Consider the following 22,462-nt stretch of genomic DNA (forward strand, 5'->3'; position numbering starts at 1 on the left):
GAGACAGGGTTTCTCTGTGTAGCCCTGGCTGTTCTGGAACTCACTTTGTAGACCAGGCTGGCCTTGAACTCAGAAATCCGCCTGCATCTCAAGTGCTGGGATTAAAGGCGTGCGCCACCACCGTCACACTTTAGAAGTATTTTTCTGAGTGGTATGGTAAATGATCTACCCCCAGTCAACGGCACCCCACAGCCATAGGAACACACTCTATTCTTAGGGTGGGCAGGGTACAGAGAAAAGGAACCATGGGGAGAAATCAGATTAGGCAAGATGCAAACAGAAACACTGAGCAAACAGGGAGGCAGGAAGACCATGTCATGCTCCAGGAACTCGAGGATAGGACGAGCAGACTTCAGGGTGGACTGCAGAACTTCCATAGGGTCTCCTGACCTGGCAGTGTGGTGCTCAAGAGTCCCGGGATCTGTGATGGCCTCAGGCCGTCTGTAGTCTTGGATGTGGGAATGGGGGAGGTCTGGTTCAAACACTTCTTCTGAGCCTGTAGAACAAAGAGCCAAGAGGAATGTTAATTTATTGTTTTAAGTCTTAAGAGATTGCCCTGCCCCCCCCCCCAATTTATTTAATGTGCATGAGTGATTTGTCTATGTGTCTACACTATGTAGGATGTGTGTACCTGGTGACAAAAAAGGCCAAAAGAGAGCCGGGTGTGGTTGTGCACGCCTTTAATCCCAGCACTTCGGAGGCAGAGGCAGGCGGATTTCTGAGTTCGAGCCCAGCCAGGTCTCGAAAACAAACAAACAAACAAACAAACAAACAAATAAATAAAAAAGGCCAAAAGAAGACAAGAGATCCTTCGGATCTGATTCACTTAAAAACTGTGGTGGTCTGAATGAGAATGGCCCCCATAGGCCCACTGATACTTGGTCACCAGCGAGTGACACATTTGAAGGACATACATATCAAGGCAGCCCTGGGCTCCAGGCTGTCCCACGAGGCACTTCCCTATATAATGCAGACACTTCAGTCTCCTTGTCCTCCCTCTCTTCCTCTCAGCTCTCTTAGTGTGCATGATTTCTTTCCCTCCTCCCCATGGTGAGTTTGCTGGTCCTTGGTCTTTGGGGCCAGCTTCCCAGTAAACCTTCATTTAATATAATCTAATCTAGCTTTAATTGGCTCAATTCAGATGGTGGCCTTACTGGAGACGCAGCCAATCATGAGCTCTAATGTCACTGTTTTGATTCCACGCGTGTGTTTCCCACCATGTCCACCACTACAAGGCTAGCATGAGTCTTTGCTATTTCACACGCAAGTTAACATGTTGGCTCTTTTTTGTTTTTGGGTTTTTTGTTTGTTTGTTTGTCTGTCTGTTTTGAGACAGGGTCTCACAAAGCACATGGTGGCTTCAGAACTACTTTGTAGCTGAGGCTAATCTTAAATTCCTGAGCTGGTCTCTACCTCCCAACTCCCGAGAGCCAGGACTACAGACAGGTGTGTCTCCACGCCTGGCCTAGGACACTGGTTGGTTTTTTTTTTTTTTTTGGTTTTTCGAGACAAGGTTTCTCTGTGTAGCCTTGGCCATCTTGGAACTCACTCTGTGGACCAGGTTGGCCTCAAACTCAGAAATCCGCCTGCCTCTGCCTCCTGAGTGCTGAGATTAAAGGCGTGCGCCACCACGCCCGGCGGTTGTTCTGTTTTTGAGACAAGTTTTCTATGTAGCCCTGGTTGTTCTATGCTAGGTTCAAACTCAACGACATCTGCCTGCCTCTCTGCCTCCAGAGTACTGGGATCACAGGCTCACGTCTGGCATAACTTGGCTCCTGTCATCTCGGACCCATAGGATACACACCTGACACACCTTTCCTATCCAACATCTTCCTCGTGTCCCCTGGACTTGCTTTCCTTCCCTGTAGCACAAGCCACCTTCTCTCCCAGGCTTTCATTTGTGATCTCTCCTTTCTGGAACATTCACTACCTGGACCTTTTGTCTTGTTGGCCTTTGCTTCCCTTTGGAAGGTCACAGGTCAGCAGCCAGCATGAAGGGTCAGCAGATAAAGGCTCCTGCCATCAAGCCCGAGAACCTCAGTGTGGTCCCCGCCCCGGGGCAGTGCAGGAGAAGAGAACCAGTCCATGCAAGTGGCCCTCTCTGATTGGCACACTCTAGCTGTGGCCTGTGCGGCCATACAATCTCACAAAATAAACAGTGGATGGTCTGTCAGCATTGTCTTGTGCTGTGCCATCTTGTTAGAGTTTGCCCAAACCTAACACATGTCCACTTGGAATACAGTGTATGCAAGCTGGCTTCTCACTGATCCTGAAGCAGGGCTCTATGTTCTAGGGCCTGAAGAGCGAGCGGCAGTGTTCAGCACTGAGCACAGACTGAGGTCATATTCTTAGTGTGCAGTAAAGTGAAAAGAACAGGCAAGGAGACAGGGAGGTGGGGGGTGCAGGGAGGGAGCCCCTGAAGCAAGATGGACAGGGCAGGCTGGTGCCACAGTGCAGGTTCAATAGCACCATGTGTCTGCCTACTCAGAGAGCCTGGCTCCGGTCACCAGGCTAGCTCTTTGGGAGGACTAGTGCTCTGGAATGGAGCTGTGAGGCAGAGGCTGAAGCCACATCAATCGCCATGACAAGGAACACGTGTCTAATGAGGTGACATGAGGGCTGTAACCGGCTGTGGGAATTGGCTGGGTCTGTGCCCTCCACCCCACTTTAGCTGCTCTTGAGCAAAACTTGGGAGCTTTTGGAAAATATTGGTGCCTAAGGTCCTTGTTCCACGCTGTTGAGATCAGAATTTATGGGGATTAGGCGCAGGCAGGCATCACATTGTTTAGAATGTTCCCCACTTGCCTCGATTACGCAGCTAAGTTCCTCGTTTTTTCAGATGAGAGAACTTTAGACAGGTTTAGCCACAAGCCACCTGCTGACAGGGCACAGGCAGGGCTGACCCAACGCTTGCTTCCCCAGGAAGGCTCCCTGCACCTGCTGCAGAATATGACCGCGGGAAAGAGGCAAGGCACAGTATCCAGCGGCCTGTGACCACTGTGCCTACCGCCTCCACTGTTGTGTGAGACTGTCACAAGACGGCTTACATGCAGCTCCAGGGAAAGGGCACTGTCTTGGTTACTGCCAATATCTCCATCATTCATGGAGAGGATGTTTGAGAGAGATTTTCACAGAAGAATCTCAAGCTGGGTGTGGTGGGTACCTATTAGCACTGGGGAGAAAGAGGCAGGTGGATGTCTGTGAGTTTGAGGCCAGCCAGAGCTACATAGTAAGGGACCCTGCCTTAAAATGTTTTGTTTTGTTTTTTAAATAGGGTTTAGAGACATTAAAAGTATGGGAGAAGAAAGCAAGTCTGTCTAGCTGGACACCCGCAGACACAGTAAGGTGTGTGTGTTGGGGGGGGCGGGGAGTGGGGATAGGGGATAGGAGAGAGGCAGGGCTGGAGACTAAGAGAATTCAGCTCGCTCGCACCTGCTCCCTCACACCCAAGGCCTTGAGGGTGCATGCTGGCTCCTGGCTCTCAAGGAATTTTAGAGCTACTAAACCTTTTGGAGCTCTGAAAAGGTTTAGGCCTATCATAGTTTTGGCTTGACAAGCTAAATTCTCATAAAAAGCACCTGGCTTACTACCGACTTGTACATTCTGATCCATTTAGAAGGCAGTGTAAAGTCTGGTGTTCCTTTGGGCTCCACAGAGGACACCTGGCTCTCAGTTAAGAGACAAGGCCTTCCCAACCAAGCCTCCAGCAGCAGGCAGAAGTGCTCAGTGCGGTAGGTGACCTGCCAGAGGCAGAGGGCCCGTGGAGTGCCTCCAGTGGGCTCACCCCTTGGGACAACTGGAGCACTGAGAAGAAGAAAGTAGGATAAGCACAAAGAAGCAACCAGATCAGAGACGGGACCACATGGATGGTCTGGAGGGGGGAGGTACAGAGACAGGACCACATGGATGGTCTGGAGGGGGAGGTACAGATGAGCAGGGAGTCACAAGCTCATCTGGGCCACACCCAATCGCTGGCTGAAGACTCATTACACTGTTTACCTACTTTGTCCAAGTATGTATTTATCTTTACATTTCAGGGTATGGGGCACACATGCCACAGAGTGTATGTATGTGGTGGTCAGAGGGGACAGCCTGTGGGACTGGGTTCTCTCTTTTCTTTTTTTTTTTTTTTTTTTTTTTTTTTTTTTTGGTTTTTCGAGACAGGGTTTCTCTGTGTATCCCTGGCTGTCCTGGAACTCACTTTGTAGACCAGGCTGGCCTCGAACTCAGAAATCCGCCTGCCTCTGCCTCCCGAGTGCTGGGATTAAAGGCGTGCGCCACCACGCCCGGCTGGTTCTCTCTTTTCAACGAGTGGTTTCCAGAGACTATGCTTAGGCTTTGCGGCAGGTACCTTTACCTGCTGAGCCATCTCGCAGGTCCTTTAAGTCTTTTTAAAAATGCTGATTTTTTTTTTTCCCTTCTGGGTATGATAGCGCATGACTTAAAATTAATCCCAGCACTCAGGAGGCAGAGGCAGGCAGATCTCTGAGTTTGAGGCCAGCCTTGTCTGCAGAGTGGGTTCCAGGACAGCAATGGCAGAGCCCCCTGGAACTGGAGTTATAGACCGCTGGGAGCTGTCCGAAGCAGGCGCTGGGAATGGCACTCTCGAAGAGCAGCAAGTGCTCTTAACCACTGGGTGAAAAGCGTACGTCACCAATGTGCAAACAACATTTTCTGACTGAATTCTGGGTGAAAATCTAAAGTGCATGAATATCTTGACTCACAGAAATCGGCATTATCTGGCTTGGCATTAACTCTCTTGGTGGGGCGGTAACAACATGAAATGTCAGGAAGCCCCTCTTCTCAGGAGATGCTGAAGGAGTTACAGGCAAACAGTCGGAGTATTTATAAAGGACTTTGAAATGTGTTTGTTCTTGAGCACACCACACAGGCACACATGGACCCTTAGCACAAGTAACACAGATACTGCAGAATCTAGGCTATGGGAGACAGACACCAGGCGAGCAGTTTTCTGTCCCCTTTTAGTTTCCATGGCTCCGAGTCTCAGACTGAGCCCAGGCTCCAGGGAACACTGTAAGCAAGCGGTGGCTGGAAAGCAGGGGGAAAACTTCCTGCTCTCTGTGAGTGCTTGGGTCAGAGCTGACTAACTACCCACCCTGAACGCAACGCCAAGAAATGCAGTCCTCTCGAATGTTAACAGTTAAAAATAGATTACTATGTGTGTGTGCACATGTGTGCGAGTGTGCACATGTATGCCAGTATGCATGTGTGTGTGCATGTGTGGAGGTATGAGGACACCTTTGTGGATTGGGCCCTCCCCTTCCTTCCAGCGGTACATGGGTTTCAGGAAATCAATTCAGGTTCCAGGCTTCCTCAGCCACTGCCTAACTGCTGAACTCTTTCACTTGCCCATAAGATGAACCACAAACGCTGGATTAGGAGACTGGAAGGTTTGGCTCAGCAGCTTAAGAACACTTGCTGCTCTTGCAGAGGGCCTGAGTTCAGCTCCCAGTGCCCAACTTGGTTGGCTCACCACTGCCTGCAACTCCAGCTCCGGGGGACTGGCATCTCTAGCTCCCGCTGGCACCCGTGCCCCTATGTACATACCCCTTACACAGACACATACACGGACAAACTAAAAGTAATCAAGTAAATCTTTAAATTAAAATTTTTACAAACATAAAGAGTACACGAGGGCTGGTGAGATGGCTCAGTGGGTAAGAGCACCCGACTGCTCTTCCAAAGGTCCAGAGTTCAAATCCCAGCAACCACATGGTGGCTAACAACCATCCGTAACGAGATCTGGTGCCCTCTTCTGGAGTATCTGAAGACAGCTACAGTGTACTTACATATAATAATTAAAAAAAAAAAAAAAAAAGAGTACACGCTTCCGATAATGGTGTTTTTGTTCATTACAATAGTCTAGGATTTCTATAGAAAACCTACACAGGAATTATAAAGTAGAGCCACTCTTGTTGCCGTGGATGTGAACGGCATGTGACCTACTTCCTGCCCTTACAGTGCATGCTGCCTTCACAAAGCTATGCCAGCATCCCTTCACTCCAGAATGGAACCTCTGAAAGCCACCAGCAGGAGCACCCTGGATGTCACACCACGTCCCACTGTCCTCTCTTACTTCACAGAGAACTATTCTGAAGCTTCCAGGAGAGGTTGCTTGTTAGCATCATATACAAGAAACTAGGGAGTCAGCCATATTCTCCTCCCACCTGAGGGAGGGGAAGAGGACATGGCCATGCTATAGGTGAAAATACATAGCAGATCAATACATACTATCTCAGTTATATAACAGAGTGCAGTGTCCACAGTGTGATGCAGAGAACAGCCTGTCTAGCCATGTCACCTGCCTGTAATACAGAGTCTGTGTCACAGGGAATCCAAAGGCCTAGCAAGAATGAGGCCTCGGGGAGACAGGAGTGGCAGGCTGGCTGTGAGCTTTTGACCATTTGGGTACCACTCTGTATTTTTATCCATCGTGCAACTTATGTTTGAGTCAGGGTCTGTTTCTCTTGGCCCAGGCTGCCTTGAACCTGTGACAATCCTCTCTCAGCCTTCTGTGTACTAGGACATAGTGTGAAACAAGAACCTATAGCTATAAATGATACCAGAGAAGAAGGAAAACCACCCAGAATACAGGATCAGTGCGACAGCTCTGGAAAAGTCTCCACCTAGGGACACTGTAATGACAGTAAGGAATGGCCACTGCAAGGTTAGACCAGTGCAGTAAGTCTGAAAGAAATCTGTGTATCTACAGAGTCTTAGGTAGCCCAGGGTGGCCCCGAGGTCACTACGTAGCCAAGGCTAGTTCTGACTCCTGATGATCCTCCTTGCCTCCATCTCCCAAGTGCTGGAACACAGGTGTGGCCCCGCCCCACCCCAGCAGAAGAAGCACAGTGGGGAGACCTGGCAGCCAGCCAGTGACAGGAGCAATCACAGAGTCTTGAGGACCACCCTGAAAATGTATACCCTGAGTTTACTCACAGTCCAACTAGGGACACAGTAAGAAATAGCAACTTTGTACTTTTCCAAAAGAATGACTGGGAAGAGGGGTGGGGGACTGAAGGTCAGGGCATGCGAGAGCACACACACACACACACACACACACACACACACACACACACGACAGACAGGCATGGTGGCCTGTGCACTTAGGAGGCAGAAGCAGGAGGGCTGCTCAAATCCAAGGAAATCCAAACTACACAGGAAGTTTTAGTCCAGCCTAGGGTACTGTGTGAGATCCTGTCTTCTTAAGAATTATTTATTTTTATGTATACTGTATTTATTTTAATACGTACTTATTTTAAGTACACTGTAGCTGTCTTCAGACACCCCAGAAGAGGACATCAGATTCCATTACAGATGGTTGTGAGCCATCATGTGGGTGCTGGGAATTGAACTCAGGACCTTGGGAAGAGCAGTCCCTGCTCTTAACTGCTGAGCCACCTCTCCAGCCCGTGAGATCTTGTTTTAAAAAACACAAAACAGAGTCCTGCCTCAGCTGGAGGCCAGAGAGGCGGCTCAGGAGAGCTTTCACTGCTGTTTACAGGACCAGGGCTTGGCTCCCAGCTCCTGACCAAGTGTAACTACAATTCCAGGTGATCCAACATCCTCTCCTGGCCTATGAGGGCACCAGGCTCGTATGTAGCACACAGACATACATGCAGGCAAAACACCCATACACATAAAATCCAAAGATGAATTGGCAGGTAAAGGGGCTTGCTATATCATACCTGAAGGTGACCAGAACTGAATCCCCAGAATTCATGTGGTGGAAAGAGAATAAGTGAATTCTGCAAACCCACCCCCCCCCACCCCCCACACACACCCCAAGGCTGGTGAGATCTCAGCTAGTTAGGGCACTTGCTGCCAAGCCTAAACCGAGTCTGCTTCCCGGGGCCCAGGTACTGTGAGGAGAGACCCCACCAGCTCTCCTCTGACCCCCAAGGTGCTTATGGTGTGTGTGTGGGTGTGTGTGTGTGTGTGTGTACTGCCCCCAGTGCTAAGAAATAACTGAGCAGGTGAGAAGAACAGCAAGGTCAGGAGACTCTGTTGCAGGCTCTAGAGCCCTGCACTGACTGAGGAAGGAAAGGACCTCCCTTCTCCTGCCGCCCTGGGTGGCTGAGGAGTGGGGCTGAATGGATCACAGCCTCTGGGATGGCTCCTTCCTCTTCCAGGAGACCTGGCTTTCCCTTTCCTAGTTTATAACGTATTTGGGTGTTTTGCCTGTGTGAATGTCTGTGTACCATGTATGTGCCTGGTGCCCATGGAAGCCCCAAGAGGGAGTCAGAGACACCTGGGACTGGAGTGACAAAGTAGGAGCTGCCATGTGGGTGCTGGGGACTGAGCCAGGCCTTTGCAAAAGCAGCCAGTTTTCTTAGTCGCTGGGATATCTCTCCACCCTAGATTTTAATTATTTTAAACTCCACATTTTTTTAAAGATTTACTTATTTATTTTATGTATATGAGTATTCTGTCAACTGTCTTCAGACACACCAGAAGAGGACACCAGATCCTATGGCTGTGAGTCATCATGTAGTTGCTAGGAATTAAACTTAGGACCTCTGAAAAAGCAGTCAGTGCTCTCTGCTGCTGGGTCATCTCTCCAGCTCCAGTCATAAAAACCTGCTTGCTGGGCTGGAGAGATGGCTCAGAGGGTAAGAGCACTGACTGCTCTTCCGAAGGTCCTGAGTTCAAATCCCAACAACCACATGGTGGCTCAAAACCATCTGCAACGAAATCTGACGCCCTCTTCTGGAATGTCTGAAGACAGCTACAATGTACATACATATAATAAACAAACAAACAAACAAACAAACAAACAGATAAATCTTTAAAAACAAACAAAAAACCTGCTTGCTATGACTCTTAGTGTGATTACCAAGTCAAAGGTAGATGGTTTCTAAGAGACTATCTGTACATGTAGAAGACTCATACTGAAATATAAGAGTTTAAACTCTTCTACAGACACTAAGAAACAAATCAACAGGTAAAACCAACAGCACAGAGAGGAGAAACTGTTATAGGTCCTAAAGTTTCTCCTGAGTACGCAGAAGGCTGTGGAAATAAAGACGGAGGAGGCAGATGTGTGGGCGCAAGCAGGCTACATACAGCCTAAGTCTCTTGGTGGGAGAAGACCTCGGTGTGATTGGTGTGTGCTGCCGACTGTTCTGCTGTGTTGGAACTCAGGCCTCAAGCACACTAGGCGAAGCACTCTCTCACTGAGGTGTGTCTGACCCCTACGGAGCACGCTCAGAATGAGAAGAAAAGGAAATGTCTGTCAAGGAGTGGAGGACAGAAGCTGAGGAGCACTGAGAGCTTTCCAGCAATAATCTGTGATGTTACCCACTGGGCTGACTCAGGGACAGGCCAAAGGAGAGTGTCCTTGATCTGCACCCCACCCCCCACCCCCACCATGCCTCCCTCTGGGCTGAGCCAGTGACCACTGCAGAGTGGCATGGAGTCCCTGGCTCACAGGGCACAGCAGCCACACTCCACCCCCAGCTGAAATGTCCACCGTAATGTTGTAGTTGCCAGCTGGTGATCTTGTGGGCAGCGTATGCATCCTGGAAGGTCTGACCTGCCCAATGGACCAGTTCTTTGATGGATTCATAATAAGATGGCATCAGTGGGAGGTGAGGCCTGGTTAAAGTCTCAGGACAGTGGCCTGCAGAGATACTACTTGCCTCCCAGTAACTCCATGGTATGATGATATTATTATCCCACCTCACCCATGAAAACCAAGTTTGTAGGCATGATTTTATTGGCTGCTTTCACCTCACAAAGCCTAGATTCAAATTCAAAAGAATTAAAAAATATAATCCATTCATTTATATGTGTGTATTTATGTGTATGTGCATGTATGTGTGTGTGTGTGCACAAGTGTATACTTGGAGTAGTTAGTTTTTTGTCAGGTCAACACAAGCTGGAGTCATCTGAGAAGCGGGAGATCCAGTTTAGGAATTGCCTCCATGAGACTGGCCTCTGGGCAAGTCTGGGAGGCATTTTTTTGGTTGATGATTGATGTGGGGGAGCCCAACCCACTGTGGGTGGTGCCATCCCTTGGCAGGTGGTTCTGTGCATATAAGAAACTAGCTGAGGGGGCTGGTGAGATGGCTCAGTGGGTAAGAGCACCCGACTGCTCTTCCGAAGGTCCAGAGTTCAAATCCCAGCAACCACATGGTGGCTCACAACCATCTGTAACCGAGATCTGGTGCCCTCTTCTGGAGTGTCTGAAGATAGCTACAGTGAACTTACATATAATAAATAAATAAATCTTTAAAAAAAAATAAATAAATCTTAAAAAAAAAAAAAAGAAACTAGTTGAGAAGCAGGGCTTAGGGCCTTTGATCCTAGCACTTGGGAGGCAGAGGCAGGTGGATTTCTGAGTTTGAGGCCAGCCTGGTCTACAAAGTGAGTTCCAGGACAGCCAGGGCTACATAGAGAAACCCTGTCTTGAAACAAACCAAACCAAACTAGTTGAGCAGGCCATGGTGAGAAATTCAGAGAGCAGCGCTTCTCCGTGCCCTATGCACCGACCCTGTCTCCAGATATCTACGCTGATTTCCCACGCGACTTCCCTCAGTGACGGATGGACTCTGACATGGAAGTGTAACCCGCCCCTCCTCACGGTGTGTCACCTCAGTGACAGACAGTAAGCTAACACAATATTCCTGCCATAGCATGTGTGTCAATGTCAGTGGGCCACTTAGGGCGTGGTTGTCTTCTACCATGTGTGCCCAGGGGGCAGACTCAGGCGTGACAGTCAATGCCTTCGCCTCCTGAGTCATCTCACTGGCCCCAAATCCAATTCCATTCCAGAGTCTCCACTCTACAACAGCTAAGAGCCTTTCATTAAGAGGAAGAATTGATCAACCAAAAATTGAAACACTGAAGTACACTTCACCTAGGGTGACAGTTATATATGTATACGACGGGAACTCCCTCCCAGCCCCACCCCCACATGCGTCCAGCACTGACCTGACAGAAGAACTGCTGTTGTGTCCCCGGGGTGCTGCTCAAGGTGCTGGGAGATTTGGAAGCAGAGACTGGAAGACGGTGGGACACACTGACAGGCGCTGGCGTTCTGTTGGCTTGTGTCAGCTGGTCTCCCGTAAAGTTTGATCCCGGTGCCCCCGACTGCACCGTAGGCCCAAGAGTAGGGTGAGCAGTGCTAGCTGAGCTGACGGCAGGGAACCGAGCAGGTCCTGCCATGCCGCTCACCGCGGGCATGGTGGCGAAGCCTGGCCTTCCCTGGGAAACACTGCTCTGCCCAGGTGACAGGTGTAACACGGTGGGTGAGGCCTGCTGCAAGGGCATCTGTCCCCCGACGATCTGAGGAGAGGCGTGGTTGACTATCACTGGACTTCCAGAGGTGGCAAAAGTCTGCCCAGACACCAGCTGGACGGCGGTATTCTGATTATTAAGCATCTGTCCGGAATATGGTTGGTTGGTCCTGAGCATGTTAGAGGAATTCCTGTTCAGCATGACATGCTCGGAGGCCACTTGGCCAGAGATGAGCTGGGAGGGCTGAGTCTGAAGCAGCTGCCCGTTTATAGCCTGGACATGGTGCACCGAGTTGGAGCTGACAGAAAGGCTTGTGGGTATAAGGAACTGACTTTGGGGAGTGTGAGGCTGGCCCATGGGGGAATGGATGACGATGCTGCCCCCTGCGCTGCTCACTGCCTGCGAGGTGACAGGCTTTCTCGTGTTCTGTTGGTTGACAATGTTCACAGACATGTGCGGCCCGACCACGGAGCCCTGGGATGAGCTTGTGGGGGCGAAGGAGATCCCCTGCTGGGCATGGTGCTGCTGGATCCCAAGGTTGTTCACATTGTACGCGCTCTGCTGACCCATCTGGACCGGCTTTGGCTGGATATTAATTGGGACTTTATTTGAATTTGGTGCAAGACCCCTTTGAATAATGATATTATGCACAGGTAAAGATGCCTGGAAATTTGTGCTGTTAAATGGAACGGTGACAGGCTGTGCTACAGGACTGGAAGTGGAGTTCCCAAACAGAGAGTTGCCGTTAGGAGTCTGTCTGTGAACCAGGAGCCCCCCACTCACATTAGATGGGGCTTGCTGCCCACTGCCTTTCAGTATGATTTGAGAGCCATCGAGGTTATTAATAGTCATCATGGAAGGCTGATTACCGAAGGACCCGATTAACTGTATCTGACCGGAGCCACTAATCTGGCTGCTGTTAGGCAAGTGCTGGCTGGGAACACTGATCCCCACGTGTTGCATAAAGCCATGCTGCACACCCACTGTATTGCTTGCAAACGATGCTCCAACAGGCACGTGAGTCACCCCAATAGGCTGCAGTGTCTGACCTGAGTAATTAGAAACATTAGAAGCCTGAGTAAAGGATGCTGATGAAGAAGGATGAAGCTGGGCTTGTGCAAACTGTTGGCTTGAGCCTATACTGGCATCCAGGTACGCCTCTTCTGCCAATGTCTGTTCAGTGATATTAGCCTCCTGCAAGGATTTCTGAAGAATGTCAAAGGGTTGGTCCTCGCTGAGATCGGGGAGAGGAGAAGACTCAAGTTCATCTTCAAGAAACTGAAGGCTGCTTGCAAGCGGCAGCCCATCACTGGGCCCCTCGCCAAGCTGGTCACTTACACCTTTGAGGGCCGATTTAGGGTCAGCATTCTAAAAAAAGCAGAATCAGTGGTGTGTTACAAGGCATATCAAACCTTCAGAAGACAAGCTTAAAAGTCCCACTCCCGAATGACTATAAATATAAAGTTTAATGATAAAGTTCCAGGCCACACTGATTTTATGGTTGCTGTTACTTTAAAACAACGTCCTACTCAGGCTGGCCTTGAACCTGCAGTCCTCCTGTAAAACACAACTCTCTCTCTCCAAACTACTTACCTTCTTTCTCCTGTTTTATTTCTCTTTCTCCTGTTTTATTTCTCTAGTTATGCTGAATAGTCTGTAGGACCATTGCTTTGACAGATGATTTTATAGGGAACATACAGAAAGCTAGCTGAGGTGTGGCTCATACGCGCTGTCTCAGCAAGGAAACTCAGGCTGGGTGGCCAGGAATTTGAGGTCAGCCTGGGCTAACAGCAAGGGTGAGGCCAATCTGGGCCACACTGTGAGCCTCTGTCTCATCCTTAAAGAGAAGTGGGCATGCTGGCACAGGCCTTTAACCCAACAGTCTGTCGGCAGGAGGAGCTGGCTCTGTAAGCTCAACGTCTGCCTGATCTGCTGATCTGAGTTCCAGGACAGCCAGGGCTGGAGTAAGACTTGCTTCAAAAACAAAACAAAACAAAACAAAACAAAATAGATGGAGACAGGCAGACAGATGACATGAGATAACTAAGGCTATCTAGAGATCAGCTTCTTATTTCTAAGCTACTGGGTCATACTTTTTTCCTTTTGGGGGGCTGGGGGGCTTTTCAACACAGAGTTTCTCTGTGTAGCCTGGATGTACTGGAACTTGCTCTATAGACCAGGCTGGCCTTGAACTCACAGAGAGCCGATTGCCTCTGTTTCCTGAGCATGCGCCTCCACTGCCTTCCTCTTTGGAGGAGGTGGGCAGGGTGCTAAAGATTGAACATAGGATCCTACTGGGGATAAGCACTCTCAGAAAAATGGATTTTCAGGTTGTTTCTAAGGTGCTAGTGGGACTCAGCCCAGGGGTATATATCCAGACCACTGCACACCACAAAGTCAAAACAGGTTTGAGGAGCCCTGAGTATCACCTTGCTAGATGTCCAAGAAGATACCCTACGGCCCCAGAACACCAGACCCGACCAGAGTGAGTTCCGACGTAAAGTGAGTGCTCTTCTGACTTGCTGTATTTCCTGACTAACACTCCAGTATTCAGGAAAACTATTTCAAACTAAAAACAATGGAGCGAACAAAAACAAACCCAGTTAACTCAAAAGGAAAAGCCACCCCTTTCTAGATATGCACACGTGTGTTAGTTATGTCTTTAAGGAGCCCAAGGGGAACTGACAATCCAGGGAGACGACAATGCAGACCCAGGAAGAGAAGCTGAGGAGAGTAATAAAAACTAAGACTCCTACCACGGCCCAGTCATCTTCTGTGGCACAGATAGAAAAAAACTTTAACCAAAGACATCATGTGTGAAGGCGGCCTCTACCAGCCAGCCCTTCAGCCTGAGGGGACTATGCTCTGTGTACTATAGTATAATCAGAAAGAAACAAAAAGAATGGGAGAATTAAAAACAGACCAATCAAGAACAAGTATGCTGGTGGCGGTGGTGGCAGTGGTGGCACATGCCTTTAAATATCAACACTTGGGAGTCAGGGGCAGGTGGATCTGAGATTGGGGCCATCCTGGTCTACAGAGTGAATTCTAAGACAGCCAGGGCTACACAGAGACTCTGCCTCAAACAAAGCAAAAGTAAACAAACAAACAAACAAATAAAAATTAATGAAAGAAAGAAAGAGAGGACAAACAAGTATTCTTGTGTGTGGTGGCACATGCCTGTAAATCCCAACACTCAGGTCTTCAGCTAACGAGGTTTTAATGGCTGAATGATTAGACAAAAGAGCCAAGGCTGGGCTACCCCCAGCAGGTTCTCCTCAGCAGGTCCTAAAGAACCGTTTGATAGGCAGTGGGAAGAGCAATTGAGAGTAAGAAAATTGTTTTCTCTGGAGCAATCTCAAGGCAGAGGTGAGGCAGGTGGCTGGCACCCATATCTTTAGCATGAGGATGGCCGAGACCGATGAGAGCTGGAGGTCACACTGGACTGTCTGACTTCTGAGAGCCAGGGCCTCTCACTGAAGCTGAGCTGGGCGGGCTGTGGGGAAGCCCCAGCATCCCTCCTGTGTCAGACCCTGACACTGGGGTTGGAGCACTTTTGCAGCCAGGCCTAGCTTTTTACGTGGGTCCTGGGGATTTGAACTCAGGTCCTTATTCGGCTCAGCAAGTGCTCCCACCTACTGAGGTCTCTCCCCAGCCCCTAAACATAGATCTGAGAGAGTCTCCAAATAAGACTCCTCCGTTCCCATCTTGTCTCTGCTCCTAGATCTTAACAGCCTGTGCTGTTGAGGTTAGGGCCTGAGTCAGAATACTAGCACTGAACCTCTTGGCTGGGTAAACCTCTCAGTGCCTTAGTTTCCTTGTCTACAAGACAGAGCTAACTGTAAAACCACTTCCTGCAGGGACTGTGAGCATCAGATGCAGTCTGCACAAGCCCTCCTCACAAGCACATACTACCCCTCAACAGTGTTAGCTATTTCCTTATCTTGTTTATAACATTAACATTATCTGTAAGTAACTAATCATTAAAAAGTCTCCTTAAAGCTCCTGTGACAAGATTCAAAACTTTTTTTTTTTTTTTTTGGTTTTTCGAGACAGGGTTTCTCTGTATAGCCCTGGCTGTCCTGGAACTCACTTTGTAGACCAGGCTGGCCTCGAACTCAGAAATCCGCCTGCCTCTGCCTCCCGAGTGCTGGGATTAAAGGCGTGTGCCACCACGCCCAGCTGATTCAAAACATTCTAATGTGCCTTCCTCAAGTCACAACACTGGCGTCACTTCATAAGATTGAAAGCTGGACGTGCTGGGCCAGAGGGACAGCTCAGGGTGAAGGCTCACCACACAGCCTGGGATTTGATCTGTGGAAAGAGACAGCCAACTCAAGGCGGTCCTCCTCCTGATCGATACATGTACACACAGGCACACACGTATTCATAACATAGAGGAATGTTAAAAGCAAGAAGAAACTGGCAAGGTAACTATCTTAAAAGCCTGATTCTATGTCAAACAGAACATTGACATACAGGTTTCCCCTCTCCTGTCAGTTACAAGGTGAGGTAATGATTCTTTGCACTCTACAGAGGCAATTGGAGCCTCTCTTGTAAGGTTTCCTTGAGACAGAAAGGCTTCAGGTCTGGTTTTCAGCACTCACCGTGGAGTTGGCGAAAATTGAATTAGAATTGGCTGCAGAATACCCTGCGTTCGTCACATCATCGCTGCCCTGCAGAGGGGGAATTCAACATGGCGGTTACTGCAGGGCTTGGAGAGACAAAAGCCGAGCCTGAGACACTTGTCTGTCACTTACCGATTTACTGCTAGGTCCGTGCAGAAAATAGTTCAATGCTTGTGGGTCTCTAGAAAAGAAAAAAACGAGACAGCGAACCAAGTAAGTACTGCTACTTCTACGTAAATAGGTGCTGATAGTTCCATCAGGCAACAAGAAACGAAACACTAGCTCCAGTGAAATCTCTCCATTTTAAACCATTTTCCACACTTCTGTCTGTGGGAAGCACCTACTGCTTCAGTCCCGGGGGGTGAACTCAGGACCTTGCCCTTGCTTGGTGAGCATGCTAAAGATAAAACGAAGCAACACCCTGGCCTGGCATCCCGAGACTTACTAAAAAAAATAACAAGTAAAACCAAAAGGAATGGGTTGCTGAGCTATGACCTGTGTGTAAAACTACCTTTCTGGGGCTGGAGACGGCTTGGCAGGTAAGAGCACTGACTGCTCTTCCTGATGTCCTGAGTTCAAATCCCAGCAACCACATGGTGGCTCACAACCATCTGTATGTGATCTGATGCCCTCTTCTGAAGACAGTGACAGTGTACTTTATAAATAAAATCTTATTCATTTGTTTGTTTTCTGAGACAGGGTTTCTCTGGGTAGCCCTGGCTATCCTGGAACTCACTCTGTAGACCAGGCTGGCCTCGAACTCAAAAATCTGCCTGCCTCTGCCTCTGCCTCTGCCTCCCAAGTGCTGGGATTAAAGGCGTGCACCACCACTGCCTGGCATAAGAAAATCTTAGTACAAACAAACAAACAAACAAACAAACAAACAAACTCTCTGTTCTAGTTATTGCTGTAACCACGGTAAAGTATTATTTTTATTTTAAAAGCCCAGGAGCTTAAGATAGCTACAGAGCTCTTCCTGCTCCTCACACCTCACATGAGCGGCCCACCCTGGGTCCCACAGGAGCATCTTACCCAATAAGATCGAGGAGACAGGAGTCATCGTCATCATCCATGACAACTGCAAGGAGAGAGGGAGGGAGGGAGGCAGTGAGTCAGAGCACCCCAGCCTCAAGGTGCAGTGGGCACAGGTTCATTTTACTGACTGGCACCATCAACTGAAGACATGGTATTTAAAGTACCAGTTAAAGAAATACTGTCAGCCGGGCGTGGTGGCGCCTTTAATCCCAGCACTTGGTAGGCTGAGGCAGGCGGATTTCTGAGTTCGAGGCCAGCCTGGTCTACAAAGTGAGTTCCAGGACAGCCAGGGCTACACAGAGAAACTCTGTCTCGAAAAAAACAAAAACAACAACAAAAAGGTAGAAAAATGTGAAATTAACAGTTACTTGAATTCATTTTTGACTTAAATTGTTTCTCCTATAAATCAGTTTCAACATAAAGAGGTCCAAAGACTCTAGACACATCTAAGATAGCTGCAGCCACCCGCCACGTGCAGATTCCCAAGAGGGACCATGAAAAAGGACTTATGCCAGTAGAATGAGTAAGGGCAGAGACAAAATTTTGCTTTAGGAAAGCTCTGACTCTCAAGTCCTTCAGTGCTGTGACCGGATGCGTCTAAACACTGAGAGCAACTCCAACTTCTCAACATATTTTGGTGATCTCTGGGAAGGCAAAATGCGGGTTCTCCCCACATTTGGAGACAGACCAGGAGGCCCTGTGGTGCAAGCCATACAGGCTCTGGTCGTGGGCCCTGGGTGCTTCCCAGTGCAGCAATACTGTCCAAGTTCAATGCCGAATAGTCCATAGCTGGACCAGGAATGTTTAAAGTAGAAACTGCAGCCCAAGTTCTCCCCACTGCAGCTCGGAGCTCCCTCTCTCTGCCTGCAGCAGCCACAAGCATGGCCAGCACAGCTCTGGCCCAGACTGTAACAACTGAACAAATTCCAGTGGTGGTTCTCCCCCGAGAGCCAGTCAACTTACACTAGTGATCCGACACCTGGCAACCCTGCTTCTCACCCATTTCAAGCCATGCGTGGAATAATTTACATCACAGAACACCAGGGCCAAGAGTTCTGGAGCAGTTGGAAAGGGCAGTTGTGAACGGCAGTTGGACGCAGGAATGAAATCCTGAAGAGATGCCCAGAGGAGGGGCATACCCAGAAACAGCAGAGGGAAGGATGAGTCTTACGGAGAGATTTTTCTCTGTTCAAACTTCCTTCTCCCATTAGTTCCCCCAAACCAATCACAAGGTCTAACGCTGTGGAATTCCCTCCTGCCTCGGGGAAGGGCACTTTCTCTACTCTAGAAGAATGTGGAAGGGTAAGTTTCCTGATGTGGGACCCTCCTGTAGGTGGCTGGATTCGTAGGGTTGCGGAGTGACTGGGCTGATTATAATCCACTGAGCAGAGTTCAGGGTGAGGAGAGAGGATGGGTGAGGGAGAAGGAAGGAGAGTGGGATACATGAAGCAGAAGAAGCTAAGAGCAGCCAGCCATGAGAAATGGGCTCTTTAGGACCCAGGCGGGAGTCATTTGAGGTCACACTGGCACCAATGTTCCTGCACACATGACTTTTGAAAACAAGACTGAGAAGGAAACTGGAAAACTATCATTAACTGGGTATGCTGGATTTGTTACACAAGCCAGGCATGGTGACGTGGTGACATCTGTATTCTCAGCCCTTGGGAGGCAGAAGCAGAAGGCCTGATGCAAGTTTAAGGACAGCCTGGTCTACCTAGTGAGTACCAGGACAGCCTAGGCTACATACAAACCTGCCTCAAACAATTGCCACAAAACAGAAGCTATGTCCTGATTACAGGCATTAGCCACAGCTCATGTCATTATAAACCACGCCTCCCAGACATCACAATCACACGGAATAAACTGTCCAATTATGATGTATCTTTAGGCCTATACAGTATATATTATTTCTTTACTTCGACATGGCTATTCAAATGAAGAATCCCATTATCGCCATAAACTAACTTCTCTTTTCTTGAGACTGCATCTTACTATGTATCCCTGGCTGGTTTGGAACTCACTGCGGAGAGCCCCCTGGCCTTTGCGGAGAGTGCTGGGATTAAAAGCATGCGTGATCACGCTTGTGCCTTCTATACTTAATTTTTAAGGTTGAAGATGGGGCTCATGTGAAGCCTGGGTCTGATCTTTAGCATCACCCAAACCACAGTGTCTGAGGCTCGCCGCCTACAAACGGATTAAGAGGAATGTGAATGGGGGTTGCTAAGGAGACGGCTCTGAGGGTAAAGAGTTTTATTCTTGAAACCCAAGTAAAAAGATGGGCATGGTGGCACACACGGTAATCCCAATCCTGGGGTGCACAGAGGCAGGAGGATGCCTGGCACTCACTTACTTGCCATCTCAGCATACAAGCTCCAGGTCCCAGTGAGAGATCCTGCCTTAAAAAGTAAAGTGGGGACTAATCCCCAAAGCTGACCTCCAGCCTACACACACACACACACACACACACACACACACACACACACTACACACCACACACACACACAGAAAACATATGAGAAATACCGCCCCTCCCAAAAAATAAGTCCATACCTCTCCCTTTCCTACGGACACCCTTCCCTAGCTCCTCTATTTGACAGACTCTGTGAGGGAAACTCAAGCCCGAAGGGCAAACCAGCCACCCACGAGGGTCTCTCCCACTAGCACTACAAAGCACTGAGATTTTGTTACCTCAGAGTTTGAAGTGACGGGCTACTCACTAAGTAGTCCTAATAGAACAATTATACATGCATATTTGACAATGGGGAACGAAGCCAGGGTACTCAGAGAGCATTTTACCCACAGCTAACCAAGTTTATACTGTAAGATGAATTTAAGGTGGGTATAGTGTCCTCTATCCAACCAATGACACTTGTCAAACACTTGATTTGAAAGGCAGCCCAGCCGGGAAGGCGACCCTCTCTTGCCTGTGTGTAGAATGCTATGAGCCTTCACAGTCAGGGGACCCTGAGAATTCTATTTTTTAAAGGGCCACAACTGGCAGTGGTGGCACACACTGTGCACTCCCAGTGCTCTCAAGGGAGACTCAGATGGATCTCCCTGAGTTCAAGGCCAGCAGAGAGATCCTATCTCAAACAACAACACGAGGGCTTGTGAGAGGTCTCTGTGGTTTGAGACATCTGCCGCACAAGCCTGGCAACCTAAGCTTCATCCATAGTGTGGCTCTGAGAGAGAAACTCAAGTCCAAAAGGCTAACGCCAGCCAGCCAGCCAGCCACGAGGATCTCTTCTGCTAGTGCCTCAAAGCACTGAGATTATCTGTTACTTCAAAGTTTGAAGTTTCCACACTGGGGGAGAAAGGGAAAACTATGTCTATAAAGTTGTCCTCTGACCACACTACACGTGTACTCCCCACAATAAAAAGAAAACAAAAAAGCTTTCCCCCCAATTTAAATCAAGATTTATTTTTATGCGATGGTGGCGCACGCCTTTAATCCCAGCACTTGGGAGGCAGAGGCAGGTGGATTTCTGAGTTTGAGGCCAGCCTGGTCTACAGAATGAGTTCCAGGACAGCCAGGGCTACACAGAGAAACCCTGTCTCAACTCCCCCCCCCAAAAGATTTATTTTTATTTTATTATTATTTTTTAAAGATTTATTTATTATTATATCTAAGTACACTGTAGCTGTCTTCAGACACACCAGAAGAGGGTGTCAGATCTCATTACGGATGGTTGTGAGCCACCATTTGGTTGCTGGGATTTGAACTCAGGACCTTCGGAAGAGCAGTGGATGCTCTTAACCACTGAGCCATCTCTCCAGTCCTATTTTTATTTTATGTGTATGAGTGTTTGCAAGTCTGTATGTGTGTCACACGTGTGCCTGGTGCCTGAGGAGGCCAGAGAGAATGTTGGACCCCTTGGAACTGGAGACACAGATGATCTGCCAAGTAGGCGCTGGGACTTGAACCTATGTCCCCTGAAAGAGCAGCAAAGCCCTCAGTGCTGCGCTTTCTCTCCAGCTCTCCAGTTAAAATTCCCATCAGCTAAGGTACTTGTTTATCGTGGGTGTGTTGTGTGTGAGTTGGTTCTCACCTCCCACCGTGTGGCGCCATCCCTGGATCCTCTCAGGTGGGCACACTCTGGAATCTTCCTTGTTTTCTTTTTTTTTTTTTTAGTTATTTTCAAGGGTGGGGTGAGGGGCTGACAGGCAATGCATGATCTTGGAAGGCTACAAAACGGAATTTCAACCTCTTCTCCTGTGAACTCTGCAACCTAAAGGAGAGCGGGACTGCCCCCTTCCCTTATTTTGCCCTGTCCGGTTTTGGGTTTTGTTGTTTTGTTTTGTTTGTAGTTGTTTTGTTTTGGGTGGGGCCAGGGAATCAAATTTAAGACCCTGTGTCATGTCATCTTTTGCAGCATCTCATGTACTAGATTCACGCAGGTTTCTCTTGTTTATTTCCTTCCTTTTCCTTCCTTCTCTCTGTTTGATACGAGTGTCCTATAGACCAGGCTGCTTCCCCTTCTGAAGAGCTGGGAATACAGGTGTGCACTTCCACATCTGGCTCACGTGTTACTGGGGATGGACCCCACGGGCATTCTGCCAGGTGTGCGACAGTCCTGGCCCTCTGTTGCCCCCCCCCCCCCCCCGCTTTTTCAAACACTGTTTTCACGTCTACAAGTTTAGAACTGTGTGTGGGTGTTCTCCTGGGGTGTGTCTGTGTGTGTGGACAGAAGATAACCTTAGGTGTTGTTTCTCAGATACTGTGTTATGCCTTGCTTTTGCTTCTCCTTTCCTTTCCTTTCCTTTCCTTTCCTTTCCTTTCCTTTCCTTTCCTTTCCTTTCCTTTCCCTTTTCTTTTTTATGACAGCATGGTCACTGTCCTAAGGCTTGTTGAATAGTCAGGCTGGCTGGCCAAGACAGCAGGGATCTGTTGTCTCTGCCTTTCTAGGGTTGTAGCTACAGTGTAAGGACCTGGGCTCAGCTTTTCAGAGATGGTGGAGGCTGGAACTCAGGTCTGTGCTTACACTGGGTCTTTTGTTAAATCCTGATTTACTGTATTTCATTTCCCCTCTGTGGTCTCGCCTGTCTGCGGTGCTGCAGACAGAAACAACCATGACCTCAGATTTCTACGCATGCGCTATCAATGAGCTGTGTCCCAGGCCTCTCCTCTCATGGTTTAAGCTTATGTAAAATAGTGGTAACCGTTTCCGCCACAAAGTCCACCACTTAAGGCCTGCTCATTCTTAGTGCTCTGATCGCTCTTCATTCTCGACTGGATGCCAGACAAATGCTAATGCTGCTGCTGCTCCTTCTTCTTCTTCTTCTTCTCTTTCTCCTCCTCCTCCTCCCCTCCTCTTCCTCTCCCCCACCCTCCTCTTCTTCTTTTCTTCTTCTTCTCCTCCTCCCCCTCCCCCCTTCTCTCCCCCACCCTCCTCCTCCTCTTCTTCTTCTGCTTCTTTTTTTGTTTTTTTTTTCAAGATAGTTTCTCTGTGTAGCCCTGGCTGTCCTGAAACTCTGTAGCTCAGAGTGGCCTTGAATTCACAGACATTCTCCTGCCTCAGCCTCCTGAGTAGATGGGA

General features: G+C 48.8%; 1 protein-coding gene across 2 annotated transcripts in view; it reads right to left on the bottom strand.

Moving 5' to 3' along the window:
- Bicral (BRD4 interacting chromatin remodeling complex associated protein like) overlaps window positions 1–22,462 on the bottom strand; it is a 60,211-nt gene that overhangs the window by 16,108 nt on the left and 21,641 nt on the right. Inside the window, exons 1-6 of one of the 2 annotated variants that reach the window (XM_021186299.2) lie at window positions 17,889–18,071; window positions 16,923–16,968; window positions 16,023–16,071; window positions 15,870–15,938; window positions 10,957–12,630; window positions 391–496 (exon numbers count right to left, since the gene is read on the bottom strand). In XM_021186299.2, the coding sequence (XP_021041958.1) occupies window positions 391–496; window positions 10,957–12,630; window positions 15,870–15,938; window positions 16,023–16,071; window positions 16,923–16,963 (1,939 nt within the window). In that variant the 5' untranslated portion in view covers window positions 16,964–16,968; window positions 17,889–18,071. Of the gene's footprint in view, window positions 1–390; window positions 497–10,956; window positions 12,631–15,869; window positions 15,939–16,022; window positions 16,072–16,922; window positions 16,969–17,888; window positions 18,072–22,462 lie in introns of those variants that run through there. The other variant, XM_021186300.2, reaches the window with a different exon arrangement.

This window comes from Mus caroli, chromosome 17 (genome assembly GCF_900094665.2).
Source record: "Mus caroli chromosome 17, CAROLI_EIJ_v1.1, whole genome shotgun sequence".
Taxonomy (NCBI): Eukaryota; Metazoa; Chordata; class Mammalia; order Rodentia; family Muridae; genus Mus; species Mus caroli.